This window comes from Lycium ferocissimum, chromosome 2 (genome assembly GCF_029784015.1).
Source record: "Lycium ferocissimum isolate CSIRO_LF1 chromosome 2, AGI_CSIRO_Lferr_CH_V1, whole genome shotgun sequence".
Lineage (NCBI taxonomy): Eukaryota > Viridiplantae > Streptophyta > Magnoliopsida > Solanales > Solanaceae > Lycium > Lycium ferocissimum.
Genome location: NC_081343.1, coordinates 39,084,831 through 39,102,322, shown reverse-complemented (window position 1 = coordinate 39,102,322; position 17,492 = coordinate 39,084,831). Strand labels below are relative to the sequence as shown.

The window sequence follows — 17,492 nt, the reverse complement described above, 5'->3', positions numbered from 1 at the left end:
ATTTTTTGGCATCTAAACAGCAATTTATCGTTGAAAATAATATTTTTCGTCACGTTCAAATATATGGTTTTTTAGATACTCAAGTGGACGCGGAATGTTTAATAATTGTTATAGTATGTTATAATTTTTAATGCTTTTTTAAAAAAGAAAATTTTACTTTGTATTTTATATAGTTGACATAAGTTGTGTGAACGTTCTTTTTATTTCATAAATTGATGAACCCAAAAGCATATAATTTGAATCCATTAATTTGTAAAACAAAAGAAGGTTCAAACTATTTTCGGTTGTGTGAGGTGCAAAATAATATTTTTTGATGGCATCAACTTTTTCTCCTATTCTTGTCCATATCGCTTCCAAACTATAGTGTGTTCTTGTCAAAATTAATGTGATGTCTTTTCTTCTTATTTAAAAGTTATCTTGGGATTTATACATATCTTTTTCTAGCTTGCAATCTATAGTCTTTTCTTCTCAAGATTAATGTGTTCGTCTTTTCTTCTGATTTAAAAGTTATCTTGGGATTTATTAAAAAAAAAAAAAAATCTACTTTAGACTATTTTAAAACTTCCCGAAGAAGTCTCGAGTATGTTGGAACCAAAAGTCCCTATTATATGGAGCATATGTATAGTGTGCAAGTCAAGTGTGAACAATAAAAAATAAAAAGAACAGAAATTGTTGTGAAACAACTGAGCAGCTTGTTAAATTCCTTCTTTGATTCCTAGTCTTTCCTCTTGCAAAAACAGAAGAAAAAGATGCTAGTGGATCCCGATAACCCTCCAGCGTTTTACAAGCTTTTACTATCTAGAGAAGCCTTCATGAATAAGATAGTAAGTTTGTCAATCTCTCTTTTGTTCTATTTTGGTTAATTCTTGATGTCCAAAAATTCTGTTTTAACTCATGAACTCATTTGCTGAACTTGATTTGTCAGCTAATGCCGTCTGATTTTGTGAAAAAACACAAGAAGATGTTGACCAAGGCTTGCGTACTGAAAACGGATGTAGCTGGGATGTCATGGGAAGCAAAGATAATGAGAGAGAAGCCCAATTATTTCATATGTGAAGGAGACTGGCAACAGTTTGTGGTGCATCACCAACTGAAACATGGTGATGTTTTGTTCTTTTTTCTCGTTGAGAAATCAAAGTTTCGTGTCCAACCCTACGCACCTAAATGTTGTAGAAGCATTCGTGAGAGGCAACTTTTTTATGAGGAACTCAGCAGTAGTTGCTCGGAAGAGGAGATTGGACCTTCAAGAAGATCAAAGAGAGCTAAAAGTGTGGATCCACTAATAGTGCTGGATTCTGAGGAAGAAACCGTTGACACGTCATCCAGTGATGACGAGTCCAAACATGAAGATGATCCTTCATATGCACATCCTGCAATTTATTCCAAGAAACCTAAGCGGGAGAAGGCGTCATCAGGTAACATTTATGCATTTGGTATATTTAAGTGTTTTCAGTTTACTTTTGGTAAGTACTGAATCTTTTAAGAGAAAGGTGGTTCAGATGAGGAGGAAGAAGCTGAGAGTGGAAGTGAAGAAGAAGTTGGTCCAAAGAAGATCAAATTCAGTGTGATAAACTTAAACAGCAAAGATCCATACTATGAAATAGTTGTTAAAAAGTCACACTCAACTTTCATGGTAAATTTGATTGACTCTACAGTATATTCTTTTTTTCTTTGATTAATTTCTCGTTTTTTATGCCTTTAAGTACTTTCTGTGAATGCGTAACAATCATGCCTCGATGAATATGTTTAGACTATCCCGATGAGGTTCGCCAAATGGGCAGGCATAATTGGCATGAAGAAATTGAGACTGGTTAACGAAGAAGGCAAGGAATGGGGAGTGGAAATAGTGCATATTGGGGCAAGGGTTCACATAAGAAAAGGATGGGCTGAATTTCGAACACATAACAAGATAGCCAGTGGTGAGACCTGTCGATTCAAGTTGATTCAGGGCCGTGGTGCTAATGTTTTGCAGGTTCAAAAGATACCAAAACCCCATTCCTTGTAATACTATTAGGGACTTCTTATTGGATTTGGGATATGTATTTATTTCAAAAACTTTAAGTTTGATATTATTAGCAAGACCAACTCGCTAATATACGAGATCTGAAAAACACAGAAGATAACTGAAAATATCATTTCGTCTATTATTATAAGTGAACAAGAGATCTCATTTCCTCAGGATATATATAGTACTTTTGTTCATTAATTTTGTAGTTCCTCATGTATTTGCTCTAAAACTTTTGAGGAGGTAATCAGGGGAATCCGCGACTTTTTTAGTCTAAAAAAAGACCAAACTAACACAAAAAAAAAAATAAAAAAAAATTACATAAGTAGGTTTCGATAGGACCAAAGTGTAACTTTACACTTAAGTCCTTTCGCGCACAGAATCTGTGCGTAATAGGCCTCCATAAAAATCCTAAAACACTTAGCCAATTTTCAGCAAACTCTTCTCCTTTATTTCCTCCATTTTCACCCCTTCAACACACCTTTGCACCCCCAGAAGCATGTCTCAGAGTTCCCAAACCTCAAACTTTACTATAGAACCCGATGTTTGTGAATGGGGTTATTATTGTAAGCTAAAATTATCAAGGACCCCAGATAATTCGGGTCGTCATTTTTGGCGTTGTAAAGTGCCTAAAGATTATTTGTGCTATCTAGTTGTTGTTTATTATTTCTATGTATTTTGTTTATTAAGTTTAATATTCCTATGTATTTTGTTTTTACTAGTTGTACCCTTTCATCTATAATGTAATCTGCACCCTTTATGTACTAATTTATTTTAGTTTTTTCTTTAAATTATCAATTGTTGAACTTTTTATGTATTATTAACTCTATAAATTAATAATAGACTTAAACAATCAAAGCAAATTTAAAATTTACTATTTTTTTTTCTTATCGATGACTTCATCACACTACAAGAAAACTGTGAATTACATGGGGATATTACCTGGGGAATTTTTTCGCAGCAACTACATGCGGATTTTCCTGCGAAATTCATAAATTCTAAAATTTTGGAATATATTACCTGCGAAAAATATATTCGCAGTAAAATCCCCAGGTAAGGTTGGCGCCATTTCGCGCAAAATTTTACCTGGGAAATTACCTAGGGATATTTTCCGGCAGGTACAGTATCCGCAGGTAAATCCGTAGGTAAATGAATAAAAAAATGATTTTTTTTTTCCCTTTCTCAATCCGTATGAAAATCCCCAGGAAATCCGCCCTACGAATTTACCTAGGGATATTTTTATGGGATTTACCTTCGAATTTTATTACATGGGAAAATACCTGGGGATTCCCTTGGTGCGATTTTAGCTAGGGATTTATTCTTGGGGATTTACCTGGGGAATTTTATTACCTGTGGAAATATTTGGGGATTGCTTTGGTGCGATTTTACCTGGGGAAATACTTGAGAATTTTATTACTTGGGAAAATACTTTAAGAATTATATTGTTTCGGTATTAGCTGCGAATTTACCTAGGGATTTTGTGATCCTGGGGAATGACCTGCAAATTTTGTTGTTGTGAATTTAATTGAAATTTTTTTCTTGAGAATTTATGTAAGGGTTTTTGCGACTTGGAAAATTACTTAAGGATTTCTTTATTTGTGGATATTTTTCTTTGGAGATTTACCAATGAATTATGTGACCTGAGGTATTATGTCTTGGAGAGTTACCTGCAAACTACCTAGGGAAGTACTTGTGGATTTTTTAGTGATGATTTTATAGTTGGAAAGTTTTCTTTCAAATTAAACTTATCTTTAAATTTATATTCTTTGGAATATTTTCTCCCTATTCATTCAGATAGGTTAGTGAGATAATTAATTATTGCATATCCAAAATTCAACAATTACGTAAAAAGACACTAATAACATGAAATAAAAGCAAATTAAGCATAAAACATGAAAATGGTAGAAACAAAGAACAATAAACATGAAATAAAAGTAAATTAAGCATAAAATTTATATTGATGATCTTAGAAAGAGAAAGTTGATATGTCAAATGTAAAACAAAGTTGCAAACAATGGTATGGTGAAGGGGATATGTCCAGTTAAGAAATTTACTCCAATGTCTCCTACGAGGCCGTCTTAAAGTTCTCTTTGTCCTGGCAAAGATACATAGCCTTTTTTTTTAATACATTTGACTTGGTGCTCACTTGTAGAAATATTTCCCGCTCTAAAGTCAAGTACTTTACATATATATACTCCTTTTTCTAATCGTTCACTATGCCAAGCTAACGTAAGGTGAAGGTGATATGTTGGGTGACATCAATCACACATTGCTTTATCCAGCTTTTAGAAAATAGAGGACGTTATATTGCAATCACCATAAGTCATGGTCTGTCACTACTGATTGGTTAAGGTATATTAACGATAAATTTCACTTAAACATCGAATTAATTTTCAAGTATTTCAAAGAATAAATAAGGTAAATTTGCAGACAATTGCATCACGTTGTGGAAGTTCGTCAATCGTCAAATTCAGGTTAACTAAAATAGAACTTCTTATCTTGTGAATTTTATTTTTTCGTATCTTCTAAATAGTTTAAATAATATTTTCTTTCATGACCTTAGGTGTGTTTGGTATGACGGAAAATGTTTCCGGTAAATGTTTTTCTATTTTCTCTATTTTGTTGCACTTAAGATCTTGGAAAATGTTTTCCTCCAAATATGAGAAAATGTTTTCATAAAAATTGGAGGGAAAACATTTTTTAGATTAATAAAAATACATCAACGCATTCCCCAACCCACCCCCAGCATGCCCCAAAACCCCTACCCCACACCCACAAACCTTCGCCCTCCCGCCCTCCCCCCACAACACCCAACCAATCCCCTCCAAAAGATAATTTTAAAGTTTTTAAAAGTTTTATTTATTGGTTTATACCCCCCCCCCCCCCCACCCCCGATGCACCCCCCACCACACAAAAAATAATAATTTTTTTTAAAAAGGTTTTACAAGTATTTGTTTTTTGGTTTATTACACCAACCTCCCCCCCGACCACCCCCACCACCCTCCAAAAAAATTGATTTTTTAAGAAAGTTTTTATAATTTTTTTTTTTTGGTTCAATTCAACCAACCCCCACCCCCCCGCCCCACCGCACGCCCCAAATCCCCACACCCAAAAACCTAACCCTCCGTTCCCCCACACCCCACCCCACCACCCCTCGGGACTCCTCCCCATCCCCACCCCCCCCCGACCCCCCCCCCCCCCCCCCCCCCCCGCCCACCCTCCAAAAAAATTAATTTTAAAAAAAAAGTTTTTACAAGTATTTGTTTTTTGGTTTGTTACATCAACACCCCCCCCCCCGACCGCCCCCCACCACCCTCCAAAAAAATTGATATTTTTAGAAAGTTTTTATAAGTTTTTTTCTTTTTTGGTTTAATTCAACCAACACCCCCCCCCCCCCCCCCATCCCCCCCGCATGCCCCCTACACCCATAAACCCAAACCCACCTCCCCTCTCCCCCCCCTCCCTCGGTGCATGCCCCAAATCCCCACACTTAAAACCCAACCCTCCCCCCCCCCCCCCCCACCACCCTCCAAAAAAATTAATTTTTTAAAAAAAGTTTTTACAAGTATGTATTTGTTTTTTGGTTTGTTACCCTGGTTTGTTACCCCCTCCCCCACCACCCTCCAAAAAATTTGATTTTTTAGAAAGTTTTTATAAGTTTTTTTTTTTTTTTTTTTTTTGGTTTATTACAACCAACCCCCCCCCCCCCCAAACGACACAGAAACCCAACCCCTCCCCCTAACACCCAACCCACCCCCCTCCAAAAAAATATTTAAACAAAAGTTTTTAATTTTTTTTTTTTTTTTTTTTGTTTTTACACCATCCCCAACCCCCCCTCCAAAACCCACGCCAAGGTTTTTTTTAAGTATTGCCTCACCACCCTACCACCTTCCAAAAAAAGTTTTTATAAGTATTAATTTTTTGTTTATTACACCAACCCCTACCACCACCACCCTATAAAAAAATTATTTTTTAAAAAAAAGTTTTTACAAGTTTTTTTGGCTTATCACACCAACCTTCGACCTAGCCCCCTTCCCCGCAGCCTACCCACCTCCCAACCCGTACTCTCCACCACCAAAAGTTGCACTCCAAATTCATTTTTTTTTTTAAAGATTTTATAAGTTTTTTTTGGCTTATCACCAACCCCCCCCCCCCCTTCCCTGTAGCCTACCCCACCTCCCAACTCGTATTCTCCGCCACCAAAACTGGTTTTGATTGTGTATATGCAAATGAATGACATTTTTCAATTTGCATACTAAACACAAGAAAATGAGTAGGAAAACCACTTATTTTCCGAGAAAGTATTTTCTGGGAAAACATTTTCCGTCGTACCAAAGACACCCTTTAGACATAATTTATTTTCATGTATTTCTCAAGTAAATATCATTATTTGAATGCTTTAATTTTTTCAAATATTTTTTCTAGACAATCCTATGACATTATTTGAGTTTCTTTTGTATTTTAAAATTCAAAATATTTTCTGGTATATAAATGAAAATGTTCTAAGAAGTGTATCATATAGCATAAGAATACAACCAAATATAAAGAAAAAAGTTGAGCTAAAATTGTTTCCCTCCTAAACATGCCGCCAGACCTTCCACCTTCCCTGTCGAAGAGCTAAAATCTCATTAATACTTACAAAACTTTTTCTCCAGAACCATCCTTCTCAGTCACCCAAACCCTTCACCCAAAGAAATATGCTACAGTTCTAGAAGCGCATCAGACCTTCAGTTCTCCAAGCGGACAGGGAAGAAGACCCCCCACAGTGTAGCATCAAAGCACGTAGAGGTCGATCAGCTTAAAGGTTAACTCAAACTTTACAATGTTTGATATTTTAGATTAATAGAGATGTTGTGTTTATCTAGTTTTGTAAGTTACCATCTGATGCTCTTCTTTTTCTGTAATGGTTCCTTATATTTTTCCTTATCTGGATTATATTGGAGGTGATCCGAGTCTAAATTGGACTTGATCATACCACTGAATATGGTGAATATAGTGGAATTTTGGGTTTTAACTATTACATTTCTTGGATTTCGAAAATTGTTTAACGTAAATGGGTTACTGGAATAGCTTTGTGATGTCTTGATTCAAAACCCACCTCTTCACTTTAGACTTTTTAATTGAGTGTTATAATTTTTCTTTGATTAAACAAGATTAATTTTTCTTTGATTAAACAAGATTAATTTTTCTTTAATTTTCAGGCTAGACTTGTTGGATTTCAAAGCGATTTGATGTGATTTAGTGTAGATTTAATGTACTTGCTGCAGCGTTTACTTGATACTTCTTTTTAATAAAATCTTACCTTATAAAAAAATTATTTAACCACAACCAAATGTTACAAGCTTTGATATAACAAAGTAAAAAGGTTGTGGTTGGTTTCTACATCTATTTTGTGAGATTTTTTTTTGCTTTTGTTGTTGAGAAGCGAGTAGCTAATAAATCTTTCAATCATTCCTGTAGAATACATTAGTTTTGAGGTATAACTATTTTTTAACGTAGTGTATGTTCTATATCACTTCTTGGTTGAGATATCAACTAGCGTGCGAAAGCTTCTTTTTAAATAGGGAATCGACAAAATATCAGCCAATGAACAAAAGAGGAATATTCTCAAATGATATTCAGTAATAGACCCATGTGTGTTGATGTTGTAAGCCAAATAATTTTCTGAAAACATTTAACTTAAAAGGATTTGATTTTCCTAACTGGAGCTTTTAGGACAGCCCAGAATTTTCAGAAGTTACTGATTCCTTATATCTAGTGTCTAAATGTCATTATTTATGTGTTTAAATATGTTTGTCATTATTTATGTGTTTAAATATGTTTATCTTCTGGTTTAGAAAATGAAAATACCTGAGCATCGAAAATGGATGGAGAATAGACTTCTTCCTGGTCGAGTGGCATATAGTTGTTTGTGGTAGTTAAAATGATGAATTTATAAGTGGCGTGGATGAGTTTATTAGATTTGCTTGTAGTCAACAAAAGTACTTGTCCGAAAAAGTCATAAGGTGTCCTTGTAAGCTTTGTAAAAATAAGAAGCACTTGATACCCGATGAAGTTAGTGTGCATCTTTTTCGAAAAAGGTTCACACCATGATATGGCTTTACTCCTTATAGCCGTATCAGCATCACCATACTCCTGTTGGCCAGTGATCGTTACTCCCTACAATCTTCCTCCTGATATGTGTAGGACAGCCCCATATATGTTTTTAACATTGATCATTCCAGGTCCTCATAATCCCAAGAAGAAAATTGATGTGTATATTCAACCGTTAATAGATGAGCTGAAACAATTATGGAAGGATGGTGTACTAACTTATGATGTGTCCAAGAAGAAAATTTTTCTTATGCGAGCAGCATTGATGTGGACAATTAATGATTTTCCTGCTTATGGCATGTTATCAGGGTGGAGTACAGCGGGTAAATTAGCATGCCCAATTTGCATGGAACAATCAAAAGCTTTCAGTTTGAAATATGGAAGGAAAGTTACTTGGTTTGATTGTAACCGCCAATTCTTGCCTCTCAATCATGAATTTAGAAGAAACAGGAATGCTTTTTACAAAGGGAGAAAGGAGAAGTCTAGACCTCCTCCTAGGTTAGCTGGAGATCAGGTGTGGGAAAAAGTTAGAGGGTTTCCTAAGATCACTGAATCTGGTCCACGCAACTTCTATGGTTATGGAAAATCGCATAATTGGACCAAAAAAAGTATTTTTTGGGATTTGCCCTATTGGAAGACCAATCTGGTTCGCTACAATCTTGATGTAATGCATATAGAGAAGAACGTCTTTGACAACGTTTTTCATACTGTTATGAACAACAGAGAGAGGACTAAGGATAATGAGAAGGCAAGAATGGACTGGAAAGAATATTGTCGTCGAAATGATTTACACTTGCAACAGGATGGTGATGGTAGATTGGTTAAACCAAAAGCGAAGTTTACCTTAAATGACGATCAAAAGAAATATGTATGTAAATGGGTGGATGAGCTAAAGATGCCTGATGGATATGCTTCCAATTTGGGTAGATGTGTTGATATGAAACATTTAAAGTTATTTGGGATGAAAAGTCACGACTGCCATATTTTTATGCAGTATCTTATTGCAATTGCTTTTAATGCACTTCCAAAACCAATCTGGAAGGCATTAACTGAACTTAGTCTATTTTTTAAAGACTTTTGCTCAACAGTATTACGGGAGGATTATTTAATACAAATGGAGCAAAATATTCATGTAATCTTGTGTAAGTTGCAGCGAATATTTCTACCCGGCTTTTTTGATTCGATGGAGCACTTACCGATTCATTTGCCTTATGAAGCAAGGGTTTGTGGGCCAGTTCAATACCGATGGATGTATCCATATGAAAGGTGTAAATATTTATTCCAAGAATTTATTATCTGTGTCTTCATTTTATTGCATAATTTATTTATTTCCTAAGATTATTGTAGGTTCCTAAATAAAATTAAGAAGACTATCAAAAACAAATCCAGAGTTGAAGGATCTATTTGTCAAGCATATTTGGCTCAAGAAATCTCGTACTTTGCTTCCCATTATTTTGAATCTCATGTCCTATCTAGCAACAATAGAGTTGGTCGTAATGACGATGTAATCGGAAAAAAACAACTCAACCAACTCTATCAGTCTTTAATCCTTCTGGTCGAACTTATGGCAATGAGGATGATAATATTCGGTGGCTAAATGATAAAGAAGTTGCTGCAGCACAGTTGCACGTTCTTATAAATTGTGATGAGGTTAAGCCTTTGCTCAAGTAAGTTTCAACCATGACTTTAACTTAAATATTAAGAAAGCTTAACTATATTTAGGTTGAAACTAGTGTTCTAGTGTAAGAGGGTGCAGTTTGTATGAGAAAGCCTTGAGAGATACTTACAGTGATCCCATTGATGATGTCATTGATAAACAAATTGAAGCCGACTTTCCGCGATGGTTCAAAGATTATGTATGGATTAATATAAATCAGTTGTGACTAAAAAACATATCTCTTAAAATGTATATCTAATATGCTTTCATTATTTGATAGGTCGATAGTAATCCACATGAGATGTTGCAGAATCCAGATTTGCGAATCCTAGCAATGGGACCATTAAGAAAGGCAACATCTTGGCCTATTTATTTCGTGAATGGATAAAAATTTCACACATCTTCTTGGGGTGAAGGAAGAAGTACATATAATAGTGGGATGTGTGTTAGTGGCACCGGACAGGATGGTACTATAAGTGAATAGTATGGTGTTCTTAAGGAGATTATTGAATTAGAATGGCCAATGAAATCATTTATGAAGTTAGTTTTATTTTGCTGTGATTGGTTTGATCCCTCTAAACATGGCATGAAATTTGATAGCCAATTTGGTATTGTTGAGGTTCAAAAAAGGGGAAGATATGCTAAATTTGACCCTTTCATCTTTCCCAAAACGGCAACTCAAGTTTATTATAAATCACCCGGAAAGCAAAGGAGATAAGGATGATTGGTGGGTGGTTATAAAGACGAAGCCAAGAGGAGTTGTGGATACAAGATATGATCTGGAAGTTGCTTACCAAGAGGAGCAATCACATATTAGTGCAAGTTATGAGGATGACCAAATTGATTGCTTAAGAGATGACCAAGTTGATGGTGAAGAGGTTGATGGAAGTAGTTATCAACCCGTTGTCAATGAAGATGGACATGATTTAATTGATGTGGAAGATAATGAGGCAGCAGGTGAAGAAGAGGAGGCTGGAAGTGAAGAAGAGGATGACGATGAAGAGGAAGAAGAGGATATTTTTTATAGTGATGATTCACAAGATCGACTCCAAACCAAAGAAGAGGACGAAGAGGAAGATGAGGATGATTGAGATTATTAGTTTGTCAATTTGTTTTGTTTATTTACATTACTATATTTGGTTTATGATTTTTATATTATAGTATTTAGAAAATTCAGAATATCATTTTGTCTCCATGGATAGCAAGAGATTATTTATGCTACGAACTCAAACCTGTGAAGTTTGTTGTGGTATTTTATTCTCTAGAAGTTTATCAGTTGAACATGAAGTGTGTAGGCCTTTGTGTAATCCTTATTTCCATTAATTTGATTTTGTCCAAGCTAGTGTAGTATGAATTTTTTTTCAACTGCTGGTAGTTGGTGTGCTCTATCTTATGCAGCAAATGAGGATCCAAAGTTATCATCTGTAAGTTGGAGACTAGTAGTGCCTTCTTAAGCTTAAAAGTTAACTGAAGAAGGGACATGGAGAATGAGTAGGTACAGTTAAGAAAGTTGCCCAGTTCTGTGAAAAGATTACTTTAATATCTAAATCATGGTCAGCCGAAATACTTATCACTATATTTATTCATGTTTTGTACAGTGATTACATCACTAATACATTATATTAATGTTCTTTGTTTCTTGCAGATGTCAGGTGTAGGATCTAAAAGAGATGGACAATCTAATGGTAAAGGACGAAAATCAAGAAAAAAAAAAGCCACGTGCAGTAGAGCGATAGGCAGTTCAATTGCCCGCCATAATCCCATCACGACCCCTCCCATCTCATACTGGTCCATCTCATGTCAATGAGTCTTCCTTTCCGTAGGGTGTTGAAGTCAATCTTTCCCAGCCTCAAAACACTAATTTTGTACCTCCGATAATCCCATCAGGACCCCTCCTATCTCACACTGCTCCACTTCATGTCAATCAGTATTTCTTGCATCAATCTAATGTTGAAGTCAACCATTCCCAGCCTCATAACAATGATTTTGTGCCTCCCATAATCCCATCACAACCCCTCTTTTCTCATACTGGTCCACTTCATATAAATGAGCATGCTTCGCCTCAACCTAGTCTTAACAATCTATCTCAGCCTCATAACATTGAATCTCAACCACAACCTAATCAATCCCAGCCTATAAATCAAGAAACTAAACCATTGATGTCACCATCAACCAATGTGACTCCATCCACCTAGTTTAGTACGGTTGGAAATGGAGATGATGATCAACGAATATGGATTGTACCTGAAGTGGATGGGTAATATATAGTACTAACTTGTAACTATACATGTAGTTAGGTGAATTTTTTACATATATGTTTGTTAACTATTGTATTTTATGTAGGTTTGATCCTCACAAGCAAGTAATTCAAGGTATTACTGATTGCATTTGTAGTAAATTTGAGTTGGCTAGACCTTCTTGGAAGAAGTTCCCAGAATCTACTCATAATATGTGGTTTGAGGAATTCAAGGTAAAGAAATTTATAAATAGCTTCATGTTCAAATACAGGTGGTGTGAGATTGTATGACTAATGCAGTTCTCATTTGCTATATAGAGAAGAAATTTAGATGGCTCCCTCACTATAATCATGCTATACGGCGCAATTTTGAGAAAAGGGCAGCTGCAAGGATGAGCCAACTTTTTCAAGATGTTAGAAAGAACTTGACTGTGAAGCCACATTGGATGGGGGATGCTGTATTCAAGGAGATGAAGGAGCATTGGGAGTCTCCAGAGTTCAAGGCAAAGTCCGAACAAAACAAAAAGAATCGTGATTCAAATCTTTGGTGCATCACTTCATATAGGTGGTTGTATACCTCATCGAGTGATCTTTAAGAGAATGGTAATTATAAATTTTTTAAAATATATTTCTTTCAATAAAATAACATCATATTCAGCGTTCATAACATAATATCTTTCTTTGATTATAGAAAGAAGCTACTGGAAAAGATCCTTCAATTTCAGATTTTTATTTTCACACTCATCGCAAGAAAAGTGATAGCAGTTGGGTAAATGAGAAAGCTGAAGCTACTTATGTAAGTGTTCATCCATTGTGTTCTTTAGTAGATTAAATTATTTTCTCTAAGTTGTGTTACATAAAAAAAAATTGTGTGATTTCTACGAATGGTACCATTGTTGCATATTTAGTAGGTTAGAAAAAAGGTATCTAGGAAATGGTGTTTCTATGCTTTGAGTAATTAGTTGAACTTCAATTGCAGAACAAAAATGTTAATCAACCAACTTTAACTCTCTCTCTCTCTCTTTTTCTTTGGTATATTAAATTCTAATACTACTTATTAAGACAACCCAAGGTAATGAATCTGTTGTGAATTAGTCTTAAAAAAAGTGCCCAGAAATCTTATACCCTATGTAGAAGTTAAAATTTAGTCTAATTAAGAGAGGAAAAGGAACAGGGGTGGATCCATATAGAGCTTGCTGGGTGATCGAGCCCCCATTAATCCTAACACGAACTATATATATTATATCAAACTTCTTTAATCACGTATATAATACGCCAGGAGCACCCATTGAACAAATGTTTTGTGGGTGCGGCGGTTGGGAGCTGAACGGAAGGTTCGATTTCCGAACAAAGCATTTATAATCTTTTCTGTTATTCATTCTCGTTACTTTTTCTTCTTTTCTACAACAAAGATTCTGTCTTCTTTTCGTCTTATAGAGGTCGGTTGATTTTTCCTCTTATTTTGCTGGCTTCTCGTTTTCCCTTTTCCCTTATCGTTTTTCGTTTGTTAATCTACTTTTGTGGCAAAGATAGAGTGAAAAAACATCTAAATCCTTTTCTTCCCTGATTAAAAATGCAGCAGGTGGACACATAGCTCATTGTGCCTTCTACATTATGAGTTTGGATTTGATAAGTGAGAAACTTGGGAGTCCATCAGCTTTAGAGGATAAGTAGATTGTTTGCTCCCTTTCACAAGCTACTGTCATCTTCAATATTAAAATTTTGCTTGTTGTGCTTATGTTTGACACTTGAATTCAGTATGAATTATTCGGCTAATAATATATGTTCTATTGACATTATATTGTCTCAAATAACGTGTTTTGATGTAGAACAATTTTGAAAGAAAGAAACAAGAATTAGCAGCTTCTCAAAATGCATCAATTGTGGAAGGAGACAGTAATCCAGTTAGTCAACCTTCTCAATTAAGTGAAATGGATATTTGGGTGCAAGCTGTTGGTGGAAAGAAAAAAGGAAGAGTTGCGGGTCTTGGCTCCTTAGGTCGATCTGTAAAAGCAAATAAGCAATCAACATCGGCTTTAACGGGAGAAATTGATGAGATGATTAAATCCCAGGTACATGCTTCCAATGCGGACTTATATGCTCAGTTGCAGGAAGAGCGACGCAAAAATAAGAGGATGAGGAAGGAATTAGACTTATTGAAGAAGCATGTATACAATGCATCATCTACAAATGAGCGATCATCTCAAAGAAGACATCAAGGTTATGAAAATGAAAGTGGTGACAACTCTGATAACGTGAATGGAAGTGATTCTGATGCTGAAAACGTGAATGAAAGTGACTATGATCAAGAATGAGATAGTTGATAGTACTATTTGGGATTCACTTTTGAGATATTTTGTTTGTTTTTGAACTAAGCCGCATTATTGGTATTGATGTTATGAATTGTGTTTTTTCTTGGTTTTGATGATTTATATTAGACTTATGTGGAGCGGTGTCCTTAAAGTATAAGGATGAATATGATAGATACAGTTGAATTATATAGAATAAAATTTAGAATTAAATAAAAATAGCATTTTAAAAATGTATAAATTACTTGCGGATTTTATAGAAAAACATTTTGAATCGCATTTATTTTATGTAGGGATTTACCTGCAGAAATATATTACATGGGGAATTTCACGCAGAATTACATAGGGAATTTTTTGTGAAAACTATTACCTAGGGATTTTTTGGTGGTTTTCAAATTAAATTTTTGTCTAACTACAAAATTTACCTAGCGATTTATATGCGAATATTACTTGGGGATGTACATGCGGAGTTTTCATGGGGATTTTCTTGCGAAAATGTGTTCTTGCGGATTTACTTGGGGCTTATTTTAGGAATTTTCCTGCGGAAGTTTTTCATAAATATTCACAAGAAATTCCCTTTAGTACATGAAATTTCACCTACGGATTTACTTGGGGATCTTCATGGGGAATTACTTGCGGTTTTTTCCTACGTAAATCCGCAAGAAATCTCCTTTTTACACTAATTCCTGCCAAAATTTTCATGCGAATTTTTGATATTATTCGCAGATAAATCCGCAAATAATGTACATGGGGATTTTAATTCCCCAGGTAATTTACCTGGGGATTTTTAAATCCACATGTAATAATTACCCATGAAGGTTTTTCCAACGAATTTCGTTTTGCAGGAAAATCCGCAGGTAATCAAATTACATGGGGATTTTACTGTATTATCCGTAGGAAAATCCCTATGTAATCAGCGCTTTTTTTGTAGTGTCATAAACTAACAATACAAATTAACCGCATGAGTCAGAAATTTAAAAGAACTTAAATAACCCCTAATTTTCATCAGAATAGAAGTCTTCAATATCGCCCTCAGAAAAATATTGGCGGTTTCTTAAGACACATCTTTTTTCAGTAGATGTTAGTTCTCTACCGATTGATGATGCTTGTTTTTCAGCCAACTTTAGCATGTAAAATCTACAATGTCTTGCCAGCATTCTATTATTTTCTTTTCTAATCCTTAGTACGGCAAGCTCGCAAGTTTTTGGACCTACTCAAGGCATGGTTATTGAGTACCTTGTTGGTATTAGAGCGTTGAGATTTTTCAAGTCACGAACAAGACGTTCTGATTCGGCAAGTCGATGTGACCATTCTCGGCGTAAACCGTAATAATATTCTTGCCGATCTGAATATTTCACACTGTAGAAATCATCATTACGCTCTATAAGAAGGTGGGGATTTATCTCATCTAGTTTGAAATCACTGTTATCACCCAAAAAACTGCTATGATTTGAACTCTCATCATCACTGCTATTTGGTTCTTTTGGAAGGAGTAAAGACCAAACTGAGTTACTACTACTCGGCATTGAATACGTTGTAGTCTAATAACAAAAGAAAGGGCTATTTATATAGTTGCAAACCCCCATGTACCCCTAGTTGGGAGGGGTGGTTGGTCTTTATGACCCTACCTACTTACTTTATATAAAAAAAATATTAATCTTCATCGGACATCTCACAGTCCAAATCCCACTTGGATCTAAATCTTGTGCTACCACGTACACCATATTCTACCCTAAGGTAACGTATTTGCATCCGATTGTTCTCTTCGCAAAAACGGTTAAGAGCAAAATTAAACTCTTGTGGAGTTCCACGAGGCATTGACATAACACGTTTTTTGGGCATTTAAGCCCTACTGATGCTAACTTTTGCTCCACACCATGGCAATGCTTATCAACATCAGTAAGTTCATCACCTTAATATTAAATAATCCGTATATATATATATATATATATATATATATATATATATATATATATATATATATATATATATATATATATATATATATATATATACATATATATATATATATATATATATATATATATATATATATATATATGTATATATATATATATGATATTGGTATTTAAAATATGCTACTTTTCGTGTAGGAGGAGGAATGCACTTGATAATGAAGATTTTCCAAATTATTATGAGTCATCATCAAGTAATGACGATGAAATAGCTAAAAATGCAGAGGTAACCGATGATGATGATGATGTTCAAGTTGGTATGACCAACAATATTCCTCAAAGCCAAAACCAATAAGAACCAATGCACCACCACCGATGGCGGAAAACCCAACTTCTGAAAGCCCAATTCAGTGGCATTCTAAAAATATCCCTTATCTTGACAGCCTGCAAGGTCGTGATGATGCATTTGTATTCACAAGAGAAGATGATCATAGTCACCTAAAAACCTGGATTGAACTAAAGTATCTCAACAAAGATCAATGCTACCTTGCAGTAGGAATGATGTTCGCATCTAAAAAGGCGTTGCAACGGGGTGTCAAAATTTATTGTTTTAAGGAAATGAGGGAGTTTAAGATTGATCAGTCAAACACAAAGATATGGAGGCTAGTTTGTAGACGATGGTATCAAGGCTGTCAGTGGTTGCTTTGGGGAATTGTTAAGTCTGATGGTATGTGGGCTATCACAAAATTCCGCCAAAACCACACTTGTGATATGGAAGACAATCGAGCAGATCGTTATAATTTAGATACAAACATGATTGCTCAAGTGTTACTTAAAGACATTGTCGAAACACCAAGGTAACTTATCCTACCTAGTACATTATATGTCTTATATCAATTAAAAGATCATTACTAAATGGTCACTGCCGGCTAGTGATATCCATAGATGACACGTATATATATGGTGCATACGACATCAAGCTCCTAATTGCAGTAGGAATGGATGCCAATGGGTCAATATTCCCTCTTGCTTTCGCAATTGCCGCTAACGAGAGCAACGACCCGTGGAGGATTTTTTTTTTACCCATTTGAAGACTCATGTTATGAAGGATCGTGCGGGCATATGCGTGTTGTCTGATCGTCATAAAGGCATATTGCACAATATGAATAATTTGCTGGGGTGGCAGCCTCCCCTTCTTTACCATCGCTATTGCTTAAGGCACTTGAAGTCAAATTTGCAATCAAAATTTCACAATGACACTCTAAAGAAATTAATA

At 35.2% G+C, this 17,492-nt stretch overlaps 2 protein-coding genes across 5 annotated transcripts; both read left to right on the top strand.

Annotated features, from left to right (window-relative positions):
- The first annotated feature begins 448 nt into the window (after positions 1-448).
- On the top strand, positions 449-2,885 carry LOC132048029 (B3 domain-containing protein REM9-like). 2 transcript variants are annotated; one of them, XM_059438980.1, is made up of 4 exons: positions 449-824; positions 926-1,415; positions 1,500-1,633; positions 1,751-2,885. In XM_059438980.1, the coding sequence occupies exons 1-4, from the start codon at positions 750-752 to the stop codon at positions 2,003-2,005; spliced, it is 954 nt and encodes a 317-aa protein (XP_059294963.1). In that variant the 5' UTR covers positions 449-749; the 3' UTR covers positions 2,006-2,885. The 2 variants fall into 2 exon arrangements, with proteins under 2 accessions (XP_059294963.1, XP_059294962.1); XM_059438979.1 differs by having other exon boundaries at positions 1,491-1,633.
- A 3,661-nt stretch (positions 2,886-6,546) lies between these two features.
- On the top strand, positions 6,547-14,402 carry LOC132036702 (uncharacterized). Of its 3 annotated transcripts, none has more exons than XM_059427093.1 (5): positions 6,547-6,809; positions 11,401-12,022; positions 12,312-12,594; positions 12,683-12,787; positions 13,821-14,402. In XM_059427093.1, exons 3-5 carry the CDS (start codon positions 12,592-12,594, stop codon positions 14,304-14,306), a joined length of 594 nt encoding a protein of 197 aa, XP_059283076.1. In that variant the 5' UTR covers positions 6,547-6,809; positions 11,401-12,022; positions 12,312-12,591; the 3' UTR covers positions 14,307-14,402. The 3 variants fall into 3 exon arrangements, with proteins under 3 accessions (XP_059283076.1, XP_059283068.1, XP_059283080.1); XM_059427085.1 differs by having other exon boundaries at positions 11,401-12,225; XM_059427097.1 differs by lacking the exons at positions 12,312-12,594; positions 12,683-12,787 and having other exon boundaries at positions 11,401-11,440.
- The last annotated feature ends 3,090 nt before the right edge of the window (positions 14,403-17,492 follow it).